This window comes from Gossypium raimondii, chromosome 11 (genome assembly GCF_025698545.1).
Source record: "Gossypium raimondii isolate GPD5lz chromosome 11, ASM2569854v1, whole genome shotgun sequence".
Classification (NCBI taxonomy): Eukaryota; Viridiplantae; Streptophyta; class Magnoliopsida; order Malvales; family Malvaceae; genus Gossypium; species Gossypium raimondii.
Genome location: NC_068575.1, coordinates 1,955,819 through 1,980,742, shown reverse-complemented (window position 1 = coordinate 1,980,742; position 24,924 = coordinate 1,955,819). Strand labels below are relative to the sequence as shown.

Genomic DNA, 24,924 nt, shown 5'->3' with positions numbered 1-24,924 from the left:
ATGGCTATAACATGAAGCTTTAAATTTTAATGAAATTGAACTTAATGCATTTATGTATGATAGTGACTCATCTCTACTTTCACCATTGTATAGGCTTATATGTTGTACTAAACCGAACTTGAAAACAATTATATATTTATGTATCCGATTGAAACCCAACCCATCGACCCTTTGGATTTTTTTATCCTTAAATTGCATTCAAAAACTTAATAAATTGTATGGGTTGTAATATAGAACTTGTGGAATTAAAACCACCCAATGTGCCACATAATAATCTTTAAAATCTTCGATCAAGAAGTACTCCATTTAATGCCATGACAATGAACCCCCCACGCCCCCCCCCCCAAAAAAAAAAAAAAGGCAATCATGAGCATGAATTTGAAAGGTAAAAGGTCTACAAATTTATCTAAAATATATTTTATATCCTTAAAACCAAAATTCGAATATCTAAAAAAACACAAAAAGAGTACATCAACAACATACTAATCATATTTAACCTAATAGGATTAGGATATTATATTTTGAGAGCAGAGACACACATAGGAAGAAGATTAACCCATTAAATATGGGTTGACATGCATTTCTTCAGGCTAGAATGACAAACATACAAACCAAAGACTACATATCAAAAACCCAGATAACAGGACCTCTTCACTGCCTCGATCTTGATTCGGCTCGTCGAGCTTCGTCTGGTGTTGAAGGAAACAATTCCACATACCGAGACCCTATCATCATCTTATCCTTGCACATTGCTCTTTTAGCCTCCTCGACGGAAGTAAACTCCACGTATGCCTCTCCAGTGGCTTTCCCATCAGGGCGGCATGCAATGTGTATCCTGTCTTCAACAATCTTGAAATCTGCAAAGAATTCAACGATTTCAGGCTTCTTCACCGAGAAAGGAAGACCACGCAACTTGAGTATTTCGGTGTATTCCATTTGATCCTTATCGTTGAATCTCTTTGCTCGAGAGGGTGGGGGGCTTCCGTGGAAATCATTATCATAGATTCCTTCGTAATTCACCTCTGCGGCTACGGCATGGTAATAGTCTTGCCTCTTACACCGAAAAACTTCTACATAGCGGCGTCCCATGTTTTGTCGATCCCTTTGCAAAGCAAACTCAACCTGCATTGACCCGGCAAAGAGAACAAAGGCTTCTCCGGAGAACCTTCCATTCTTGTTGACTAGCAAAACGTCGACAATGTCCAATCCGGCAAAGAACTTGAAAATGTCGATATCAGTGCAGTTGAAAGGAAGACCCCTAAGACGTACTACCGGAAAGGAAGGAGGTTGGTAGCCACCACCATATCCGTAAGGTTGATAGCCGCCCATACCGCTGTTCACTGCGAAGTAGGGAGTTGATTCCATCATTCTTTGTCTCTTTGAGCCGACCTCGTACCCGTCCGAAACCCCCCCGCTTCCCAACATTGCCCTTCAATTATCCATACCCAAAAAGAAAAAGAAAATCCCCCACTAAACCTGTTAATAAAACCAAACCCAACCCACACTCCCCAAATACCTAATTTCTTATATTCCTAAATTTATATATATATCCTAAAAACATTTTCCATATTCATATACCCTCCTTCAAACAATAAACATAAAGAAATAAATCATACAAATTGGTCGAAACCAAATTCTTTTTTTTTTTAATGTTACCCAAATAATTCCATTACCGGCATAAAGATTCAGATCATGCTATAAACTAATTTAAGTATTCATCATATTCTTCTGTTTAATTTCATAAAAAATAAATAAAATTCATCATTCAAAAACGAGAGTATCATCAAATTCACCCTTGAAATTAGCTTTCAGTATAAAACTTTGGAAGAACAAAATGGAATTCAATCCAAAATTTAATTTGGGGTATGCATTCTCCAGTTCCATCTTCATTTCATTTCACTTATTTTGTCAAATCCGAATACAAAATCAACGCAGAGAAAACCCGACTCCCATTCAAAAAATCAAACAAAAATCAAATTCACCCATTGGGCGAAAAATGGAATCAAATCCGAAATTTTATTTGGGGAATGTATTCTCCCGTTCTATTTTCAATTTATTTACTTATTTCGCCAAAGCCCAATACAAAAACAGAACAGGGAAAACCCTAAATTGATTCAAAAACGAGAAACAAAATCAAATTCGTACTTGAAATTAGCTCTTAGCATAAACTTCGAAGAGAAAAATAGAATCCAAACCGAAACTTAGTTTCGGGTGATGTATTCTCCCATTTTATCTTCAATTATTTTATCAAATCCCAATACAAAATCACTACACAGAAAACCCTAATTCCATTCAAGAACACGAACCAGAAATTAAAAATAAAAATAAAAAATTCAGAGATTTGATGAACTTACCCTCTGGATCCGTACATGGCGCCGTATAGGGTGTTTTAGATCTTCTATTGTAAGAAGAAAACTGCAGAAAATTTCACAGATAAATTTTTGAAGAACGCTTCGTAAAGGAAACAAGAACCCTAAAAAAGGCCAAGTTTTTTTTTTTCGAAATAAATACCGAAAATATTTATGTCAAAAAATATGGGTATTTCTGCGCAATTACGAAGATACCCTTCAGTACACTTCGGCTTTAATGGGCAGGCCCAAGCTCAAATCTGAAATTACAAATTCAGGCTTTAATTACAAATCTGCCATAAATTAAAATTGGGATTTAATTATAAATTTCATCCCTCTACTTTTTGAAATTAAAAAATAGGCATTCTATTTTAATTTGTCAAAATTTGATCCTTATACATTATGAAAATTGGGAAGTTAATCTAGTTGTTGGTAAACATATGAATTTGAATCTTCAATTTTTGATAATTTGTTGCATCGCTAATTTCTTTACATGCATTAAAAGCAAGAAATTTCGGTGGACATCTCCGATTTAAAGAAACTGGAGAGAAAATTGTTAGAAGGTGCAATGGCTTACCCTTGGCCGCAAAAGCCATTGGAAGCTTGCTACGCACAGTTAAGTATCATCAAGAATGGGAAAGAGTATATGAGAGTGAGATATGGAACTTACCAGAAGAGTAGTGTGGCATAATTCCAGCTTTGCGATTAAGCTACCATCATCTTCCGTCATACTTGAAACGATGTTTTGCATATTGCTCCATACTTCCTAAAGATTATGAATTTGAGGAAGAAGAAATTATCTTGTTATGGAGAGCAGAAGGTCTCCTGCAACAAAAAGCTATACCTCAAATTAAAGATCTTGGACATCAATATTTCCAAGATTTAGTGTCGTGGTCATTTTTTCAGATATCCAGTAAAGATGAGTTCAGATTCGTAATGCATGACCTTATCAATGATTTAGCTCAAGTAGTTGCAGGAGAAATATTCTCAAAATTGGAGAATGATAAGCAACAGAAGTTCTCAAATCGCACTCGACATTCTTCTTATATTGTCAGCAAATATGACAGAATGAAGAAGTTTGAAGCATTTAATCAAGTGAAATCATTACGTACTTTTCTACCTTTACGGTTGTCGCGTTATCAGAGGGCTTTTTTAACTAATGTTGTTTTGGTTGATTTGTTGCCTAGACTTGGCTACTTAAGGGTGCTTTCTTTGTGTGGGTATGAGATCTTTGAGCTGCCTGATGTTTTTGAAAATTTAAGACATGTTCGCTATTTAAATTTTTCTGACACCAATATCAAATGCCTGCCTGATTCTTTGTGCACTCTTTACCATTTGGAAACTTTGTTATTAAAAGGGTGTTTCAAACTTCAAAAGTTACCTTCAAAGATGGGAAATCTTGTCAACTTGCATTATCTTGATATCAGAGGTGTGAAGTCAATAGAAAGGATGCCTTTTGGAATTGATAAACTAACCAATCTTCAAAGGTTATCTGATTTTATCATAGGGGAAGGTGATGGACATCGTATGAGAGAATTGAAATTTTTATCAAACCTCAAAGGTGATATTTGTCTCTCTGGGTTGGAGAATATTAACGGTCAAGATGCAAGGGAAGCCAGGTTAGATGAGAAGGAGATGATTGATCGATTGGTATTGCATTGGAGTAAAAAGTTTGAGAAGGATTCAGGGAATAAAGAAGATGAAGAATGGGTGTTGGACTCTCTTTGTCCTCCAAAAAAGCTTGAGCAACTCGTCATTGAGAATTATGGTGGTGCAAAATTCTCTACTTGGATGGCAGATTCTTCCCTCAAGAATATGTTGTCATTGGAACTTCGCAACTGTAAAAATTGCAAATCTCTACCATCAATTGCAAGGTTACCATTGTTAAAAGACCTTTCAATTGGTGGTTTGGATGAGGTACATAAGATTGGTGTTGAGTTGTTCGGAGCAAATCAATCGAATGCATTTGCATCATTAGAGACTCTACATTTTGAGAGTATGCCAAACTGGGAGGAATGGGACTCATGTGAAGGTGATGAACAAGCTTCGAAATTCCCCAGCCTTCTTGAGCTTTCAATCAGAGAATGTCCTCAATTGTTGGGAAGGTTGCCAACCTTTCTTCAATCATTGCAGAAACTTGAAATCTACGAGTGCAGGAGGCTAGTAGTTTCAATTTCCAGTTTTTTGTCTCTATGTGAATTAAGCATTGAAGGGTGTGAACAATTGGTGTATGAAGGCTCTTCTTCTACAGAGGAGGTTACCTCTCTGAAAAATGCGTCTCTTAAAAATATTTCAAAGTTTGATATTTCAGCAGAGAAGGCAATGTTGAGATTTGCAAACTCGGAAGTTTTTGACATCTGTGGTTGGAAAGAGTTGGAGTCTTTATCTCAAAATGGGTTAAGCTTAGTTGGGCATCGTTTTATTACGATTGAGGATTGTCCACAATTGGTCTTCTTGGAAACAGAGGAGTAGAGATTGCCAGTTGACAAGATTCCGGGTGTTGAATCTCTGGAAATATGGTATTGTGAAAGGCTGAATAGACTACCAGAAGTCTTACATGCTTTCACGTTCCTTACTGGAATGAGACTTAATGGGTGTCCAGGCTTGGTCTGTTTGGAAATGAGGAACTTTCCCCTTGCTTTAAAAAAGCTGGAGATTTCAAAATGTGAGAATTTACAATATTTGGTTGATGAAAATGTAAACAATAAAAGTATGAGTAGCAATACTTGTCTACTCGAGCACTTGGAAATAATGGATTGTCCATCGCTAATATGGTTATCATCAAGGGGCGATATATGCAATCGACTTCAACATCTCGAAATTGGAAGTTGTTCAAAGCTAAGTATCTTATTTGTGAACGCCAAGTTACCCGCAATGCTTCAACAACTAGTTATTTGGGATTGTCCAGTGTTAGAATGCATAGCCCAAGATTTCCATGAAACTCTTGATCTCAAAAGTATAAAAATTTTTTGTGCTGAAAATATTAAATTATTACCAAGAGGATTGGACATATCCTCCCTTCGAGAATTAAAGGTGGTTTATTGTTCGGATGACATATCCTTTCAGGAAGAGGGTTTTCCTACCAACCTCACATCACTTGAAATCTCAAACGCACCTAGAATTTACACATCACTTGTTGAATGGGGATTTAACAGACTCACATTTCTTCAAGAACTCAAAATCAGCGGTGAAGGATGCTCAAATGTGGTGTCGTTTCCAGAAGAAAGAATAGGAAGGATGCTGCCTCCTTCTCTCACCTATATCAGCATTCATAAATTTGAAAATTTGGAATACATGTGCTCCAAGGGCTTTCAACATCTGACTTCTCTTCAAAAATTGTTCATTGTCAATTGTTCTAAGCTCACATCTCTTCCAGAAAAAGATATGCTTCTCTCGCTAGAGTGGCTATATATTTCCAATTGCCCGTTGCTAGAAGAAGGGTGCAGTAGGGGTAAAGGACGAGAGTGGTCCAAGATTGCCCACATACCTTTTGTTCAAATTGAGGCGGATCTTGACAAAAGGATTGGAGTGGAAAAAGCTTCAACAGTGATGTTATCAAATGTTTATGATATGGAGTGACAAAAGCTTCAACAGCCTTCGTTTTTCTTAATGCTCTTAGTGATCTTCTAATGCTTCCAAAGGGCATGCTAATGGACCATTCAATGTTAATTCATTGTCATTCTCTTTTTCTCTGAATGTCTTGTCATTTTGTGCTTCTAAAGGTAATAGAGATTAACGGTAGGGTGACCACTTTGTAATAAAACCTTAGTGTAAGTTATAAAAACGTAACATTTCAAACATAAATAACTAAAATATAAGTTGAGGCAAACAAAGTGATTATTGTTATAGTTCACCCTAAAAAATAAGTTAGTTCGTATATATAATCACAAGAAAATTATTTATACTATAATAAAATGTCTGATTAAGTTTGGTATATTAAGTCAAGTGACACCAACTCAATTGGTAAAAACACGAAAAAATCTATAGTTATTGTTTTGTTAAATATATAAATAATTATATCATTTAAACATTTTATAAAGGGATAAATCTCATAATTATACATAAACTTTGATTTAATGTGCAATTGTATACATGGATTTTAATTTGATGCAATTACACACGTGAAACTCTAATTGTGGTTCAAATGTATACTTAAAACTTTAATTTTGATTTAATCATACACATCTAAGGAAATAAATACATCAATTTATTTTTATATTGAATAAATATAATTATTTATTTATGTAATATATAAACATAAAATATTTTTATATCAATAATTGTGTTAATAATTTACAAGAATTGGATCAAATCAAATTTTCATGTATAAAATTACACAAAATAAAAATTCATGTATACAATTACACATTAAATCATAAATCGTGTGTAGCTTTAAAATTTATCCCTTATATAAGTTAAATTAAAAATTTCAGTAATTTTAAACCAACTAAAAAAATCATTTTCTCAATTAAAACTATTTGCTTGTTTTTTCTCAAAACTAATCTATCCATTATTATTCATTAACTTCTAATCATTAGAAGAAAGTCTATCCATCTTTTTTAAATATTATTATTTCTTAAAATATAAAATTTATATATGAAATATTATTTTAAAAATTTAAATTTAAATATAATATATTATACTTTCACATGTGCGATAAATTTTAATTTCTAATTATGTGTTTTTCATAATTTTCTTATGTAGACTGTTCAAAAGTAGACTATCCGTCCAAATCTAAAGATGTACTTGAAATATGAGAGTGTTTGTATAAAAAAATGAAACTTAAGCAAAAAATCGAACTTAATTAAAATGAGGCTTCAGCTTAAGCTTTAACATTAAAGTACTCATGTCCACCTATTTTCTACTTATGATTATATATATATTTAAATATTCTATGAATCAATAATTAATCATTTAAATTTTGTTTTATTAGGTTTTTATTATTATTTAAATCAAAATAGATTGAAGTGAATTAGAAATTTGTTTTCAAATTTGCATCCGAACTGACAAATTTAGATATACCAAATTATTTGATGAAAATTTGGAATTTTAAAAAAAAATTAGGATGAATTTGTTTTCATTTCCAAAAGCAAACACTGACATGTGCTTGCTATATTTAAATGGAAATAATATTATTGATCTTAAATTAAATTACAAATATGGGCATTAGATGCCATTGGCATGGAGCTCAACGTTCATTTACTTGGAAAATGGGATAACGGAGAAAAGCAAGAGAAAGAAGAGCATCAAAATTCATAAACAATATGGGTAGGTGGCTCAGCCTTTGTCTTTTTCCCAACGATCACTAGGGCATTTATCAGAGTTCCAGCTTACTGCCTCGTACTGTGAAGTATTCAACTTTCACTGATTATACATAATCTCCATCTCCATCTCCGTTCCTTTCATATTTGTTCCCTGAATTTCCATTTTGGCTTCTTCATTTCTAGCTTCTGCTTCCTTCTCATAATCTCACTATGTCTGTCACTGGAGAGGCTGCTCTGTCTGCGTTTTTGGAGCTGTTGGGGGGCAAGTTGCTCGACTCTGCGCTCAACTTTGTTGCTGACCATAAGCAACTCCACCCGCAACTCAAGCAGTGGCAGTCCATATTGCCCGATATCCAAGCAGTGTTGGATGATGCAGAGGAGAAGCAGATCAAGATCGAGGGTGTGAAGAAATGGTTGAATGATCTCCAGGACTTGGCTTACGATGTGGATGACATCTTGGACGAGTTCGCTTATGAACAGTTACGTCTCAAGCTCCACAAACCTCATACTCAAGCCAGCACAAGCAAGGTACGGAAACTCATTCCTTCCTGCTTTACTTCTTGTAATTTCACTCCCACTTCTTTCCAGTTTAAGAATTCCATGATTCCAAAGGTGAAAGAGATCACTGATAGACTGAATAGTTTGACTACTCGAAGAAGTAGTTTGGGGTTGAGTGAGATCTTGTCTCAAGCTCCAACCTCCAAGGGAAAGCAGCCCAGGCTGCAACCAACTTCCGTAATGGATGAAGCTGTAGAGTATGTTGGTAGACACAAGGAGAAGCACGAAATGGTTGAGTTGCTCAAAGGTGATAACTCCAATGGAGTTTCAGTCCTTTCCATAGTCGGCATGGGAGGGATGGGTAAAACAACTCTTGCTCAGCTTGTTTACAATGATGCCACCATCAACGAGTCTTTTGACCACAAAGCCTGGGTCTGCGTTTCTGATAATTTTGATGCAGTTTATATAACAAGGACAATTTTAAAATCCATCGATTGTGACTCTCCTGATGATAATGACTTGAATTTACTTCAAGTTAAATTGAAGGAGAAGTTGTCTGGGAAAAGATTCTTGCTTGTTTTAGATGACATTTGGAACGAGAATTACGATGATTGGACCATCTTACGGTCTCCGTTTGGAGCAAGGACCAAAATCATTGTAACCACTCGTCTTCAAATTGTTTCATCTATTGTGGACTCACTCAAAGTTTTTCATTTGGATAAACTATCGGATGATGATTGTTTATCCATATTTACACACCATGCATTAAAAGCAAGAAATTTCGATGGACATATCCAGTTTAAAAAGATTGGAGAGAAAATTGTTAGAAGGTGCAATGGCTTACCTTTGGCTGCAAAAGCCATTGGAAGCTTGCTACGCACAGTTAAAGACTATGCAGAATGGGAAAGAATATATGAGAGTGAGATATGGAACTTACCAGAAGAGCAGTGTGGCATAATTCCAGCATTGCGATTAAGCTACCATCATCTTCCGTCATACTTGAAACGATGTTTTGCATATTGCTCCATACTTCCTAAAGATTATGAATTTGAGGAAGAAGAAATAATCTTGTTATGGAGAGCAGAAGGTCTCTTGCAACAAAAAGCTATGCCTCAAATTAAAGATACTGGAAATCAATATTTTCAAGATCTAGTGTCGAGGTCATTTTTTCAGATATCCAGTAAAGATAAGTTTCGATTCGTAATGCATGACCTTATCAATGATTTAGCTCAAGTAGTTGCAGGAGATACATGCTCTAAATTGGAAGGTGATAAGCAACAACGGTTCTCAAATCGCACTCGACATTCTTCTTATATTGTCGGCAGATTTGGCATATTTGAAGCATTTAATCAAGTGAAATCATTACGTACTTTTCTACCTTTACAGTTGTCATGTTTTCGGTGGCCTTATTTAACCGATGTTCTTTTGGTTGATTTATTGCCAAGACTTGGCTACTTAAGGGTGCTTTCTTTGAGTGGGTATGAGATCTTTGAGTTGCCTGATGTTTTTGAAAATTTAATACATCTTCGCTACTTAAATTTTTCTAACACCAATATCAAATGCCTACCTGATTCTCTGTGCACTCTTTACCATTTGGAAACTTTACTATTAAAAGGGTGTTTCAAACTTCAAAAGTTACCTTCAAAGATGGGAAATCTTGTCAACTTGCATTATCTTGATATCAGAGGTGCGAACTCAATAGAAAGGATGCCTTTTGGATTTGATAAACTAACTAATCTTCAAAGGTTATCTGATTTTATCATAAGGGAAGGTGATAGTTGTCACATGAGAGATTTGAAATATTTGTCAAATCTCAAAGGTGATTTCCGTCTTTCTGGTTTGGAGAATGTTAATTGTCAAGATGCAAGGGAAGCCAAGTTAAATGAGAAGAAGGGGATTGATAGATTGGTATTGCATTGGAGTAAAAAGTTTGAGAAGGATTCAAGGAATAAAGAAGATGAAGAACGGGTGTTGGACTCTCTTTGTCCTCCAATCAAGCTTGAGCAACTCGTCATTGAGAATTATGGTGGTGCAAAATTCTCTACTTGGATTGCAGATTCTTCCTTCAAGAATATGGTGTCATTGGGGCTTCACAACTGTAAAAATTGCAAATCTCTACCATCGATTGCAAGGTTATCATTTTTAAAAGATCTTTCAATTTGTGGTTTGGACGAGGTACATAAAATCGGTGTTGAGTTGTTTGGAGCAAATCAATCGAATGCATTTGCATCATTAGAGACTCTGTATTTTTGCGATCTGCCAAATTGGGAGGAGTGGGACCCATGTGAATGTGATGAGCAAACTTCGAAATTCCCCAGCCTTCGTGAGCTTTCAATCCTAGAATGTCCTAAATTGTTGGGAAGGCTGCCAACCCTTCTTCAATCCTTGCAGATACTTATAATCTGTGAGTGTAAGAGACTGGTAGTTTCAATTTCAAGTTTTTCGTCCTTATGTGACTTAAGAATCTATGGGTGTGAAGAATTGGTGGATGAAGGCTCATCTTCTGTACAAGAGGTTACCTCTTTGAAAAGTGTGACTCTAAAAAATATTTCAAAGTTCGATATTTCAGCAGAGAAGGCAATGCTGAGATTTGCAAACTCGGAAGCTTTTGACATCTCTGGTTGGAAAGAGTTGGAATCTTTATCGCAAAATGGGTTAAGCTTAGTTGGGCATCGATTTATTGCGATTGCGGATTGTCCCCAGTTGGTGTCTTTGGAAACGGAGGAGGAGAGTTTGCAACTTGACAAGATTCCAGGTGTAGAATCTCTGGAAATAAGGGATTGTGAAAGGCTCAATAGACTACCAGAAATCTTACATGCTTTCCCATTCATTACAAGAATAAAACTTGAAAATTGTCCAGGCTTGGTTTGTTTTGCAAAGAGGAACTTCCCCCCTGCTTTAAAAGAGCTGGAGATTTGCGAATGTGAGAATTTGCAATATTTGGTTGATGAAAACGTAAATAATAAGATTATGAGTAGCAACACTTGTCTACTCGAGCATTTGGAAATACGAGACTGTCCATCTCTAATATGGTTATCATCAAGGGGCGATATATGCAATCGGCTTCAACATCTCGAAATTGAAAGTGGTTCAAAGCTGAGAAGCTTGTTTTTAAATTCCAAGTTACCAGTAATGCTTAAACGTCTAGTTATTTTGGATTGTCCGTTGTTGGAATGCATAGCCCAAAATTTCCATGAAACTGTTGATCTCGAAAGTATTAGAATTTCTAATGCTGAAAATATTAAATCATTACTTCAAGAGATTGAAGTTGATGGGTGCCTAAGTGATCATTGTGAAAATTTTAGAGCCCTTCCCAAGTGCATCAACAACTTCACCTCCCTTCGAGAATTAAAAGTGCGGGAGTCTTCGGCTGACCTATCCTTTACAGAAGAGGGTTTCCCTACCAACCTCGCATCACTTGAAATCTTAAACGCACCCAAAATTTATACATCACTTGTTGAGTGGGGATTAAACAGATTCACCTCTCTTCAAGAACTCCAAATCAGTGGTGAAGGCTGCTCAAGTCTCATGTCGTTTCCAGAAGAAGGGATAGGAATGACGCTGCCTCCTTCTCTCACATCTATCTGCATTGAAAATTTTAAGAATTTGGAATACATGTGCTCCAAGGGCTTTCAACACCTCACCTCTCTTCGAAAATTGCGATTCTATGCTTGTCCTAAGCTCACATCTCTTCCGGAAAAAGATATGCTTCTCTCCCTTGATAGTCTATATATCTGGGGTTGTCCGTTGCTAGAAGAAGTGTGCAGTAGGGGTAAAGGACGAGAGTGGTCCAAGATTGCCCACATACCTTTTGTGTTTATTCAAGGCAAACGAGTGTGAAACTTAAGCAGCAAAATCTTGCATCGATTCTCTGCAGTCAAACCACAGGTGTGAAACGCATTTTAAACATTTATCACATTCATAGCTTTATTTTGTACGATGTATCTGATTATCCTCCTGATCAACATGGCAATAGAAATCAGTCTTATATATTTATTGTATTCAAAATTTGCATGCATTGAAGGCTAAATTGGCGAAAAGTAGTGAAGAACTTCAACAGATCTGCTTCAGCTTTTTTAATTTAGTAAATTGGTTAGTTAATTACTGCAACAATTTTAACCATTTTTTCCTTTGTTTCAGGTTCAAAAAATCTAACTTATAATTGGACTAGTTGCTTGGCTTGAGGTTAGTTTCTTGATGGCTATAATTTGTGATGCTGATGTTTCATGACAAGGAGGACTGTAATTGTTGTTGGATAAATGGCAATGGCAGTAGCAAAGAAAGCAAAAACGAATGAAAGAAAAAAACAAAAGAAAAGAACTCAGCAAGAAAATTTGTAACTGAAAGTCATCATAATTTCATTCAAATTTTGAATATATGAAGGTTACAAAAGTATTTGACAGTTACCTACTAATTTAACTGCTCTTACTTAATACTTACTAAAAAATATAGCAACTTGTATACAAAAGAAAGCTGGCATACCAGCTATTACATCAGTCAATCTTTCCTACTAACTTAGCTAACTCATTACAAAGATTTAGGCTAAGTTCCATAGGAACAAAATATTCAAAAATAATTTTATAACCGAACCAACTCCATTTCTTTGCTACAAAACAAGATAGCAACTAAAATTGTACAATTTGTCTTTGTTGGTCATTTGACCAATTTGTTGCTGTTGGTTCTTTGTTGCAATGCAGGCCACGGCTTCAACACTCCTCCTTGGACTATATGCAACAAACACCAATCCTTTCCTTCAAAGCATTAAATCGGTTGGCTCCCAATGATTTAGTTAAAATGTCAGCTAGCTGAATTTACATTTGCAATGAATTAAGCTAACCTCTCTCGATTGCTCAGCTTCTCTAACAAAATGGAATTTGATTTTGAAGTGTTTAGTCTTACCATGGAAGACTGGATTCTTAGCTATGGCCACAGCTGATTGATTATCCACTCTAATTTCAGTAGGCTGAATTTGACTTTCATTTAAATCACCCAAAATCTTCCTAAGCCAAATGGCTTGATTCACTGCTGCTGCAGCTGAGATATACTCAGCCTCTGCTGTAGATTGTGCAACAGTTTGTTGCTTCTTTGAACTCCAACTGAAAACACTCGATCCTAAGGTGAAAAAGTAACTCAAGTGCTCCTCATGTCATCAATCGACCACCTTAATCGCTATCGAATAGCCTAAGACTTTCAGCTCCTTTGCCTCCAAAACTTCACACCAAAGATCGATGGTTCCTTTGACATACCTTAACACTCTTTTAGTCGCCTTCGGATGTGCCACATTATCGCGGTGCATAAACCTTGAAAGTAGACTAACAAAGATAGACAATGTCTGGTCTAGTTGCTGTTAAATAAAGCAAACAACCAATTAAGCTTCTATATGCTCTCTCATTTACTCGATCATGCTCACTGGCACTTGATAATTTTTCCCCCAATGCAACTGGTGTAGTGACTGATTTGCATTTCGACATGCAAAATTTTTCAAGCACCTTGGAAGCAAATGTTTGTTGACTTATGAAAATACCATCACTTCCTTGTCTGATTTCCATACCAAGAAAATAGGTCATTAGACCAAGGTCAGCATCTCAAAGACATGTTGCATCCGCTTCTTAAAGTCTTCTATCAGTTCATCTTTACAGGCCAATGACTAGCAGATCATCAACATACAAGGAAACAATTAGCAAGGTTTCCTTCTGATCCTTCTTAACATAGAGTGTAGGCTCATCGACACTCTTTGTGAACTCGAGCTTTGCTAGGTAGCCATCAATCCTCTCATACCGTGCTCTTGGAGCTGCTTTTAGGCCATATAAGGCCTTTTTCAACTTGTAAACCTTATGTTCTTCACCAAGGACCTCAAAACCCTCAAAGTTGCTCAATGAATATTTCTTCATTAAGAAAGCCATTTAGAAAGGTGACTTAACATCTAAATGGTGCACCTTCCAAAGCTTTTGAGTCGCCAAAGCAAGCAAGCGATCGATAGTGTCCACCTTGCAACAGTGCAAAAGTCTCGAAAAATCAACCCCATGTCATGACTATACCCTTTCACAACCAATCGGCCTTGTGTGCATTCAAAGTACCATCAAGATTGTTTTTAGTTCTAAAGACCCATTTTACACCAATGATTCTTCTATTTTCAGGTCTATCAACAAGCTCCCAAGTGTCATTTTTCTGAATCATTCTCAATTCAGTTTCCATAGCCTCTTGCCAGCACCTTTCTTTTGCAGCTTCTTCAAAACATGAAGGCTCTAGTAGAGTTACTGCACATCTTTCATAAATATTAGCTAATGTCCTAGTGCCTCGAACAGGTTCATCATCACAACTATCTTCAATGACTGCTTCAATGTCAACTTGCTGCAAATCAATGTCATTCTGATCTACCTCAGGCAAATTTGCTTCAATTCCATCCCATTTCCAGCTGTTTTCTTCATTGAACTTTACATCCCTGCTCACTACAACCTTCTTAGTTAGTGGATCAAAAATTCTATATCCCTTCTTTGTATTGTCAGAGCCAACAAACACCCACGCATGGACCTCCTGTCCAACTTGGTTCTTCTCTCCTCGGTACCAACACATAACATAGACAACCAAATACCTTCAAATGTGTGATAGATGGTTTCATCCAAACCAAAGCTTCAAAGGGTGTTTTACCCTTGACCGCATTAGTTGGCGATCTATTCAACAAGTAAACAACAGTATTCACAGCTTAATTAAAAAGCATTAGGCATTTTAGCCTCAAATAACAAACACCTAGCCATATCAAGGATCTGCTCGTTTTTCCTTTCACAGACACCATTTTGTGGTGTGTATACTGATGAGTCAATTGGTGTTGGATTCGACTTCATCACACAATTTTTGAAACTTCGAGATACATACTGTAACCATTGTCGACCTCAAACATTTCGGTTTGCAATTTGCTTGGTTTTCAACCAAAGCTTTAAATTCTGCGAAAAAATCATAAACATCGACTTATTCTTTAAAAATTTACCCAATGAACCTTGAATAATCATCAATGAAGAGTACAAAGTACCGCTACCATTTAAGGAGGTAGTCTTCATTGGTCCACAGATGTCTGTATGAATAAGCTGAAGCTTCCCTTGTGCTCTCCATGCCTTGTTGACTGGAAAGGGTAATCTGTCTGCATTTGCCTAGGTATGGACCTCACATACAAACATCCTTTGGCTCAATTTTGGACATGTCACTGACCAAATCCATTTTGTGCAGCATGTTCAGTGAATTGTAGTTCACATGCCCCATCCTCCTGTGCCACAAGTCTGTCTCATCAGACTGAGATGCATATGCCTTGGCTTGCAGTTGATTCACATCCACAATGAAGGTTCAGTCTTGCATAGCCACTGTAGTCAACACTTCACCAAAGACATTTTGATCAAACAGTTCTTGCCTTCAAAAATCAGAGAGTAGCCCTTCTCCAATAGCTGGCCAACACTTAGCAAGTTTTGGTCAATGTCAGGTACATAAAGAACCTCTGAAATGGTTTTAATACCTGACTTGGTGCTTATCAAGGCCTTGCCTTTCCCTTTTGCCTCCAGTAGCTCACCATTGCCAATTCTGACTTTGGACTTGAAGGTAGTGTCAAGCTCCTTGAATATACTCTTCTCAGAAGCCATATGGTGGGTACATCCACTGTCAATCAGCCAAATTTTGCTAACCTTGCTCGAGCTTGCAAAGCATGATGCTGAAAAAACATGCTCTTCTGGTGCTTCAACCTCTTCTGCAGCTTGAGCTTGGCTTTGAAATTGTGGTTGTGTTTTTGACTTGCTCTTACAAACCTTTTCAATGTGGCCAAATTGCTTGCAGGCTCTGCATTGAATGTCTGGTCTGTACCAGCAGTATTTCTCAAGATGAGTAGTCTTCTTACAATGGACACAAGGTGGGAACTTCCTTTTGACAGGTTCTTTCTTCTTCTTCTCAGTCCAAGGCTTTTTGCCTTTGACATTTAAGTTTGCACTTGAGCTTTCTCTGCCTCTAGCCTGAAAAGCTCCTTCATGGTGGTCCTCCTGCCTATTTGCCCTTCTCTGCTCTTGAGCATAAAGAGCATTTATAAGCTCTGTCAAAGGGATTGTTGACAAGTCCCTTGAATCTTCCAGAGAAGAAATTTTGCTTCATACTTCTCCGGCAAGGTTGTTATGACCTTCTCAACCACTCTTTGGTCATCGAATTCCTCCCAAGCACCTTATATTGTTGATGTTGCCATGATTCTCACAAGATATCGCTTGATGGTTTCGAGTCCTTCATCTTGAGGTTTTCAAAATCTCTTCTCATGTTGATCACCGTTGTGTTCTGGTCTTGTCGGACCCTCAAACTCCTCCTTGAGTTTGTCCCAGCTGCTTTGGAGTGTCACAAGCCATTATTCTTGTGAAAATAACATCGAAACTCCACTTTGAAGGCACGACATAGCCTTGTACTTCTTGGCACAGTCTTCATTGTCTTGCCTAACTGGCTATAGTCGGGTTAGCTCTTAGTGGTGGTGGCTCAATGTCATTGAGAACAACATTCCACAGGTCGTGTGCCTGCAGGTATGTTCTCATTTTCACTGCCCAGATGTTGTAATTTTCTCCAGCAAAGACAGGTGGAGGAGGTGGTGTAAAACTCATTTTTCAGCAAGCAAAACAACCTCTTCTTCTTTTGTTTCAAACACAATTTGCTTAGTGACAGTGTACAACCAAGGCCCTCAAAGACTGAAAGCTCTTGATACCATTTGTTGGATAAATGGCAATGGCAGTAGCAAAGAAAGCAAAAACGAATGAAAGAAAAAACAAAAGAAAAGAACTCAGCAAGAAAATTTGTAACTGAAAGTCATCATAATTTCATTCAAATTTTGAATATATGAAGGTTACAAAAGTATTTGACAGTTACCTACTAATTTAACTGCTCTTACTTAATACTTACTAAAAATATAGCAACTTGTATACAAAAGAAAGCTGGCATACCAGCTATTACATCAGTCAATCTTTCCTACTAACTTAGCTAACTCATTACAAAGATTTAGGCTAAGTTCCATAGGAACAAAATATTCAAAAAATAATTTTATAACTGAACCAACTCCATTTCTTTGCTACAAAACAGTATAGCAGCTAAAATTGTACAATTTGCTGCTGTTGGTCATTTGACCAATTTGTTGCTGTTGGTTCTTTGTTGCAATGCAGGCCACGGCTTCAACAATTGTCTCTTTCAATTCACATCATACGCCTTTTGGAATTCAAAAGAAACTATAGCTCTAATAATTTGGCTGATGCTATATGCCCAGTATTGTCAAATGAATTGCATGCTTGTGCCAATTTTTATTGGTTTCCTCTGTGTTTATGTTGCTTTCCTTTTTTCTCCATGCTCAAACTTTTTATATTCGGGATTCTATCAGTGATGCTATGTTGAATTCATATGCTTAAACTATATGCTGTTTTGCAGCTCAGGATGCAAAGAAAGATACTGTTCCTGGAGCTTCCGACAGTTCAGCTGTGAACGGTACTCATATAGAAATCTGCACACTCTAATGGAGGACCTTTTAAGGATGCGACCATTAGTTCCTTGAAAGTTGATGTTTTGGATGAGACATCAAATGGAACCCAAAGTTCCGGAAGCAACGATAAGCTTGTGGATGATGAAGATGAACTTCAAGTTTAAGATGAGGTAGCTTTAGGTGAAAAGATAGAAGAGATGGCGGCAAGAATCGAGCAACTTGAAGCCAAGCTGAGGGAAGTGGCTGCCTTGGAGATTTCTCTTTATTCTGTAATTCTGGAGCAGGTTAGTTCAGCAAATAAAGTGCATACACATGCTTGGTGCCTTTCTAGACTCTATATACATGCTTGCAAGCATTGGAGTGGAGACAAGCAAGCCATGATTACTAAGAATACTGTCTCAGGGCTCATTTTGATTACGAAATCCTGCTGTAATGATGCTTCAAGGTATGTAAACTACAAACAGATAACGTTGCCATTAGCTGTTGACATATAAGTAATTTTCTACTTGTGAATTTCAAGGTTAACCTTCTAATGATGGTCTAATTGATAAATTTTGGTTTTCTTGTCACTAAATTACAAAAAAGATAATCAATTTGGCGTTTTTCCCTTGTTCCAGGCTCTTTCTATGTATATGCAACCTCAGGTTGAGGGTTCATGTTCTGATAAAACATTAGGAAAGTTGTTGGAGCCGGCCTCAGGCGACAAAAAGCTTCTTGATTGATCTACGAAAAATGGCTTTCGAAGATGCTTTTCAACTAACTTTCTCTGTTAGAGCCGGAGCCATGAATGTAGTTGCTTGCCAGTTATTGCAAGTATGGTATGTGGTTATATATATGTACACTATATTGAGATGAGCTAATTGATGTATCTTCTTCAGGTAATGGAACAGTGTGTTGCAAGGTTAGATGTAGCAATGTTCTATGCTATTCTTTGGGAGTCGAAGAACGAGATTCCAACTGATCCCATATCCAATCCCATCGTAGATTCCAAGGTTCTCCTGAGTTTCAGCCGGAGATCTTAGCTTCTGATCTGAAGCTCAACTAAAAGACTCTGTAAGTATTATTGCCAAAAGAGATCACTGTTGTGAATCTCAATAATTCATGCACTTGTTATATTAAATGGAAAACATTTATATTCAAGTCTTAAAGAGGGATGCTTATTTTTGCAGGTTGGAAATTGGTCTAAGATGGCTGACTGATACGTACGAGGCTTTAAAAGAAAACTGACATAACAATCAAGACGATTCCTAAAATCACGAACCCTTCGTTCTTCTTAATGCCCTTAGTGATCTTCTAATGCTTCCAAAGGACGTGCTAATGGGCCATTCGATCATAAAGGAGTATGATAACCTATTAGAACATTACTTATTTGGTCTCTTTGATGGCAGAGGAAAGCATATACAAGTGACGAGGAATTGAATTCTCCATTAACATCAACAATTGAGAAATTGTTATTATCTCCAACAATTGTTGCCAAAGGAAGCATGAATGGAGAACACAAGCTTGATGGCTATGGCGGTCTCATTGCGCTATACAAACTCCTTCGTGAGGTATGGTTAATTCAGTTTGTTAGTGTTGGTTTTTTCTCCCAGCTACAACGCAAGTTGCAACTTGAGGCATAGCTGGCTACTTGACGTGGCTACTATTCTGAAGGTAATTGAAGACCTTTTGATGTGGCTACTTGTGAGGAGAAAGTGATTGTAATTTGACAAGCGATGGACAACTTATTTTAGGTAAAATATATGAGATTAGATAGCACTTTATTTGTTCATAGGAACTATTTAATTGAATGCAAAATTGTAAGTAAATAGAATGTGAGATACTTAGTTATATCAGAGCTTGTACTCGTTGAAGTATAGTGGATTAACTATTTGGGTAAGGCCCCGCAGACGTAGGAAAATTCCGAACTGCGTGAACAAAGTTTTTGGTGTCCATATAAGAACTGTTTAAATGAATGCAAAATTGTAAGTAAACTGACTGTGAGACACTTAGTTACATCTAAGTTTTCATGGGAAAGTTTTAGGAGGATGATTCAGTTTAAAATATAAGAGTGAGGTTACTATTTGGTGAGTGTGCGAGGCTTATATCAGAGCTTGTACTCATTGAAGGATAGTGGATTAAACTATCTGGACAAAGCCTTGCAAACATAGGAAGTTTTTGTACTGTGTGAACAAAGTTTTTGGACCATATATCTAGATTTATATCTTTACCAAACAAAAATAAACGAACTTTAAGAGTCATTGGAACAATAAATATTAATACTTTCCTCCATTTTTGTATACTCATGCTCAACTTGAAATTCAAGAATTGTATCATTATTTCATGAAATGAAATTACCCAAGATAGAATTCAACAGTAACAAACATGATAAAAGCTTCAAATAGCATGTTCTCAGTTCATTTCTTTTATTTTAAGCTTTAACCATGCAATTATTCGGCACTGCAATTGCACGAGATAAAACCCAGCAGTTAATTGAATTCCATTATTATGTTCAACCATACCATAAACATTACCAGATTTACAAGCACAATGGTCCAAGTTCATTAAGTAGCCCAAAGCACCTTGAAAGATTGTCTTCACATAAATTCCACCATGGCTGCTTCATTTTCTTAATTTTTTTGCTTTGTGTATTGAAGGATCAATTATGACGGATGAGATTTTCAATGTATTTAGTTGATATAGTCCTGAAATACAGAGAATGATTTAGAGAATTTAGTCATTATTGTGTAAGAGTAAATAGAAAAAGTCAGTAATTACCTTGATATGTATTTCCTCGCACATCTAGTAATGCTAAATTGCTCTTTCCTTTCTCTTTTCTTCAAGTAATTGACCTTCAATTTCTGCTAAGCTTTCCCACAACATTACTACCAGGGGTGTCATCCTAAAATTATATAAAAAAAATATTTAATTTGAGCAAAAGTACATAATTACTATAAACTATCTTCTTATATTAGGAAAATATTAATATAAAATGTATACTTGTTGTTCATAATTGTAATTTGACGCCTACCAATATATCCTTTAATGCAAGGTTTGACATCAATAACAAAACCCAATGTATCTATAACAAAATTCATATAAAATCAAATAAACATACCAATGTTTTATTCTTTCGGAATTTCCATTACTTCATCAACTGGTAATATCTTTTCCAAATTGATGGAGGTTTAAATAAAACTTGAAAATTTTATTTCTTTAATAAAAATTAAAATAAAGGGTTTAAATTTAAAACTAATATTATAATTATAACAAAATAAAAAGACATCATAAAACAAAAGAAAAGAAAATTAATGGGGAAAATCTCTAGCCAATTGTAAAATTTTGTTTCATTCATGGATTTGATCATCAATGCAAAGATATATTCAAAGATATATTCAATGAGATTAATAAATTAGTTCTAGTTGCTGACTCAACGTCGGACAACCAATTTTTTCTTACTTATCTGGTAACCAAGAGACAACTTGTTTCAGAGCATATGGTGGCTCAGCACATAAAGCGCATAGACCTGCTCGACTCCTTTCTAGACTCTATATATGCATACTTCCATGCATTGGACTCAAGACAACCATGTCATGATAGCTAAAAACGCCTTCTCCGGGCTCGATTTGATTGTGAAATGTTGCAGTAATGATGTTTGGAGGCATGCAAATGTAAATTTTATGCAAATAATGTATATATGCCTGGTATAGCATATTTATTTTTGTATATTTTACGTACTCAAATTAATTTATTTTTGAATTATTCCTGCTAATTGATGAATTTTATGTTTAAATCTTGTCAGAAATAAAATTTGGATGCTTTAATGCAAAAAAAAAAAAAAAAAGAACAAGTAGGAAATGTTTCAATTGGAGCATGAACAATAGAAGAGGGGTCAAATTAGAAATTTAGAGATATTTAAGGGCTAATCAGATTTTTGACCTTGTAAAAGTGAAATTTAGAAAATAAAATCTGATATTTTTCATGTAATTAATGGGTAGGTGGGATTAGCCTAAATTTAGTATATGGTGTATGTATAAATAGGTGGTATGATGACTTGAAAAAACACCTTAAATTCACTTGAAATTGAATAAAATTATTTTTTTCCCCTTCCAATTTCATGCGTCAGTCATTCCATTCCATTTTCATTTAAACTATTTTCATAAACCAATAAAATCATGCTTTAGCTTTAGGCCGGTATTCTTTCTGGTCAAGAATCGTGAGAAATGTGTCCGCACTAAAAATCTTTCATAGTGGTATTCATTATCTCTCCAGAATATTGGGATTGACAAATTCATCCCTTAAAGTTGACTCAATTTTAACACAAAGTGCATGTTGGGTTGGAGTCGTTTTAGCATACAGTTGGGAAGACGAGATGTGCTATATTTAGATTCTCATGAACAAATTGGAGTATCCTGATGGGGTCATACTAGTGGGATTTTCATGAAGGGAGACTAATTAGATTAAAATGTCCTGTGCAGTTGAAGCCGTTAATTCAATTTGGGTTCTTCAAAATGCAAGGCTACCAAAGTCTTGAATCGCGAACGCTTGTATCGCGGTTAGATAATCGGTAAGGGTTGGTTTGCAGGGCATACTAGGATCAACTATGAGAGGAAGAATTGGTTGTTAGGACATTCTTAGCTACTATAACCAACTTATTTGTTTGGAGGAGAGAACTCATTTTCGAGGATTGATTTAGAGGCCGGACTTCACCGAGTCTAGGGCTAAGGCTTTATAATTATGTTTGCAAAATCCAAATTCATTTTCTAGTTTAATTTTACTTTAGATTTCTTTAATTGCTTATTTTTACTATCTCAATTATTTAATTTTTAGATATTTCCAACTCCCTTAATTTATTTATTTTATTTTTCAGCAGGTCTGTTTAGAGTCGTAGACATGATTATTGCCACGATTATCGGCTCGACCGGAATTCTGTTCACAAGAAAAACACGAAAGTTGATCATAGTATCCAATCCCTGTGGACTCGACCCTACTACTCTTTACTGCTATTTAGTATTATTTTATTGTAGGAATTATTTTTGATGGTTTCGACGCCCATCAATGCCCTTTATTGTCTCGACATGAATGATTTTCTGCTTATGCATTTTTAAGGTTAACCTTTTGGTTATATCGAACGCCATAGTGCTGAGGGAGATTGTTTTTCAAGCGCTTAGAGATGCATCCAACTTGATTTGACTTACACGGCTTAATGAGTCCAATGGCTGTAGCCAACTTATATAACTGATTAACATGTTAAGATTTTACATTATATAAGTCCTCATACTCTTCTAAAATTTAAGTTTTAGTCCCTATATTTTTTTCTAGGAATTTAGTCACTTTCCTTTTCAGATTTAAGAATTTAGATCTAATTGTTAATGCTGGGGTTTTTTTTGGTTAATTTCAGATTAATTACATCGTCATTTTTAAAATTACATGACTACCAAGTGAGTATTTTTTTATTCCAAAATGTCACACCAACAATTTTAACAACAAAAGTTAACATTGTTAACAACTGAATTTAAATTTTGAAATTTGAAAAGTAGAGACTAAATTCCTAGAAATAAAAGTAGAGGGACTAAAGTCCAAATTTTGAAAAGTACAGGACTTATGACACATTTTAACCAATTCAAGGATTATAAATTTTTTTCTTAAATTGAATAAGAAACGTATTTCTTGAATTTTTAATCCCAATTTTAACAAAAAGATATGAAATATTATAAAATATCAGAAATAATTTTAACAAAAACAAATGAAGCTAGAGAATTTGTTGTGCATAATACTAGCATTGAAATGTAATTTATTAGTAATGGAATCGGAAGCAGTGAAAGCTAATTTTGGGTGTCAATCAAGCTCATTCTGCACTCTCACCAACCTCTATTGCAGCGTAGTCACAAAAGGGCTTGCATTGATCAAGCTAATTGTTATGTATATGGGAATGGGATTTTAGATAAGAATATTTGATATTTCACTGTACAACAATCTCGTACACTTGCGTGTATCAATGCGGATTTGGTTTGGGTTTTAAAAATATTTATTATGTGAAACTCATCCCTTGCTAATTCCAAATCTTTCTATAGGAGAGCCATTAATAATACAAGTACGTATCAAACCATGTATGAAATCAATGAAGCCTTTACTAATACGCAATGGAGGTATCCGAAGTTGAAATACAACCACTAAAATGTCCATAAGAAAAATTAGACTGAATTAATGAAAACGAAAACTGATCATAAAGCATAGTTGAAATACAACCACTAACATTTTCTTTCACTTGAGCTGCTCAATCTCCTAATCAAAGTGATGATGCTCATCCGCATGATGCAAAATAGGTTACAATAAAAGTCCATTAACAGCATGCGTTCAACTCGGGTTGAGTTCTAATTCAAGTGATTGGATTAACAATTTACAAATTTAGATATGCCAAATAAGATGAAATTTTGTGATTTAAAAAAAAAAAAAAAAGCTCTTCCAACTGTACGCCTATCAATGACGGTATCTATCTTTAATGACTCTTTCCCAGATAGACTATCGACCTAAAGCTAGATGGGAAGTTTAGCTACTCATGAAATTATGGATACTTGTATAAAGGGTTCAACAAAAATTAAATAAAAGAAATGAACAAATAAAAGGAAGGAAAAAAATGGGAGGGTGGCGTGGCGGCGCAATATTGTGCAAGAGAAAAAGAAAGAAGAGAATTAGAAATAGAGAAGGAAAGAAATTCCATTTGCAATTTAGTTCTGCCCAAAATGAAACGAGTATTGTATATTATGTTTAAACATGAGATGTTCAATACACATATTGCATTCATGTTTATAATTTTGACAATAACATGTTGAACCGATGAATTTGAATTGTAGTTACATACAGTTGAATCAATTACCAGTTGTCTTGTTTTTTTATATGGACAGTAACATGTTGAAAATAAGCATGATTGCAACAGGAACCTGCCATCATTATGGAGGTTAAGGAAGGAAAAGAAGGATCTCGAAACGATAGACATGATTGGGTAGGAGCAGTTACGCTTCCTGGAAGGGTTTAATGGTCTATACCAGACAATCAAAGCACGACTTTTCAATCGACTGCAACATTTATTAAGTGGTCAATAATGCTGCAGTGCAGCTTTTGTTGCTAGATGGTACACTTTATCCCTACTTCAATCCTGGTAATATTTTAGGTGCAAGTGCTCAACTCGGATATTATAGATTTGGAACATTGGTGGATCTTTCCAGCTTTTACTGCGAACTCATGCAGATCCAGCACATTTGGGACATCATTCCACAAACCCAGACCAAACTTCTTAAACAGATACCCTCAAATGACATTAAGCAGAGCCATCAATGAAAACTTTATACTTAGAAATTGG

At 35.7% G+C, this 24,924-nt stretch overlaps 4 protein-coding genes across 9 annotated transcripts; 3 read left to right on the top strand and 1 right to left on the bottom strand.

The window, feature by feature from the left end:
• Window positions 1-401: 401 nt before the first annotated feature.
• Window positions 402-2,502, bottom strand: LOC105761621 (uncharacterized). Of its 3 annotated transcripts, none has more exons than XM_012579480.2 (2): window positions 2,355-2,502; window positions 402-1,340 (listed from the first exon to the last, which is right to left on the bottom strand). In XM_012579480.2, exon 2 carries the CDS (start codon window positions 1,327-1,329, stop codon window positions 652-654), a length of 678 nt encoding a protein of 225 aa, XP_012434934.1. In that variant the 5' UTR covers window positions 1,330-1,340; window positions 2,355-2,502; the 3' UTR covers window positions 402-651. The 3 variants fall into 3 exon arrangements, with proteins under 3 accessions (XP_012434934.1, XP_012434932.1, XP_012434933.1); XM_012579478.2 differs by having other exon boundaries at window positions 402-1,429; window positions 2,355-2,490; XM_012579479.2 differs by having other exon boundaries at window positions 402-1,582; window positions 2,355-2,463.
• Window positions 2,503-2,916: 414 nt separating this feature from the next.
• Window positions 2,917-4,820, top strand: LOC105761626 (putative disease resistance RPP13-like protein 1). The gene is made up of 2 exons (XM_052622980.1): window positions 2,917-3,025; window positions 3,121-4,820. The coding sequence occupies exons 1-2, from the start codon at window positions 2,917-2,919 to the stop codon at window positions 4,818-4,820; spliced, it is 1,809 nt and encodes a 602-aa protein (XP_052478940.1).
• A 108-nt stretch (window positions 4,821-4,928) lies between these two features.
• On the top strand, window positions 4,929-5,927 carry LOC128034515 (putative disease resistance protein RGA1). The gene has a single exon (XM_052622978.1). It carries the CDS (start codon window positions 4,929-4,931, stop codon window positions 5,925-5,927), a length of 999 nt encoding a protein of 332 aa, XP_052478938.1.
• Window positions 5,928-7,612: 1,685 nt separating this feature from the next.
• On the top strand, window positions 7,613-19,420 carry LOC105761251 (putative disease resistance RPP13-like protein 1). Of its 4 annotated transcripts, none has more exons than XM_052623184.1 (6): window positions 8,151-11,998; window positions 12,251-12,295; window positions 17,534-18,030; window positions 18,203-18,398; window positions 18,464-18,638; window positions 18,755-19,420. In XM_052623184.1, the coding sequence occupies exon 1, from the start codon at window positions 8,213-8,215 to the stop codon at window positions 11,948-11,950; it is 3,738 nt and encodes a 1,245-aa protein (XP_052479144.1). In that variant the 5' UTR covers window positions 8,151-8,212; the 3' UTR covers window positions 11,951-11,998; window positions 12,251-12,295; window positions 17,534-18,030; window positions 18,203-18,398; window positions 18,464-18,638; window positions 18,755-19,420. The 4 variants fall into 4 exon arrangements, 3 of the variants coding, with proteins under 3 accessions (XP_052479144.1, XP_052479143.1, XP_012434463.2); XM_052623183.1 differs by having other exon boundaries at window positions 18,203-18,403; XR_008190659.1 differs by lacking the exon at window positions 8,151-11,998 and adding an exon at window positions 7,613-8,140 and having other exon boundaries at window positions 18,203-18,638.
• The last annotated feature ends 5,504 nt before the right edge of the window (window positions 19,421-24,924 follow it).

Bases quoted from the DNA above. Each gene is read 5' to 3' on its own strand.
- LOC105761626 (XM_052622980.1), top strand. From the start codon at position 2,917: ATGGCTTACCCTTGGCCGCAAAAGCCATTGGAAGCTTGCTACGCACAG. The intron at 3,026-3,120 runs GTAGTGTGGCAT...TACTTCCTAAAG, and splicing joins ATATGGAACTTACCAGAAGA to ATTATGAATTTGAGGAAGAA.
- LOC105761251 (XM_052623184.1), top strand. From the start codon at position 8,213: ATGATTCCAAAGGTGAAAGAGATCACTGATAGACTGAATAGTTTGACT.
- LOC128034515 (XM_052622978.1), top strand. From the start codon at position 4,929: ATGAGACTTAATGGGTGTCCAGGCTTGGTCTGTTTGGAAATGAGGAAC.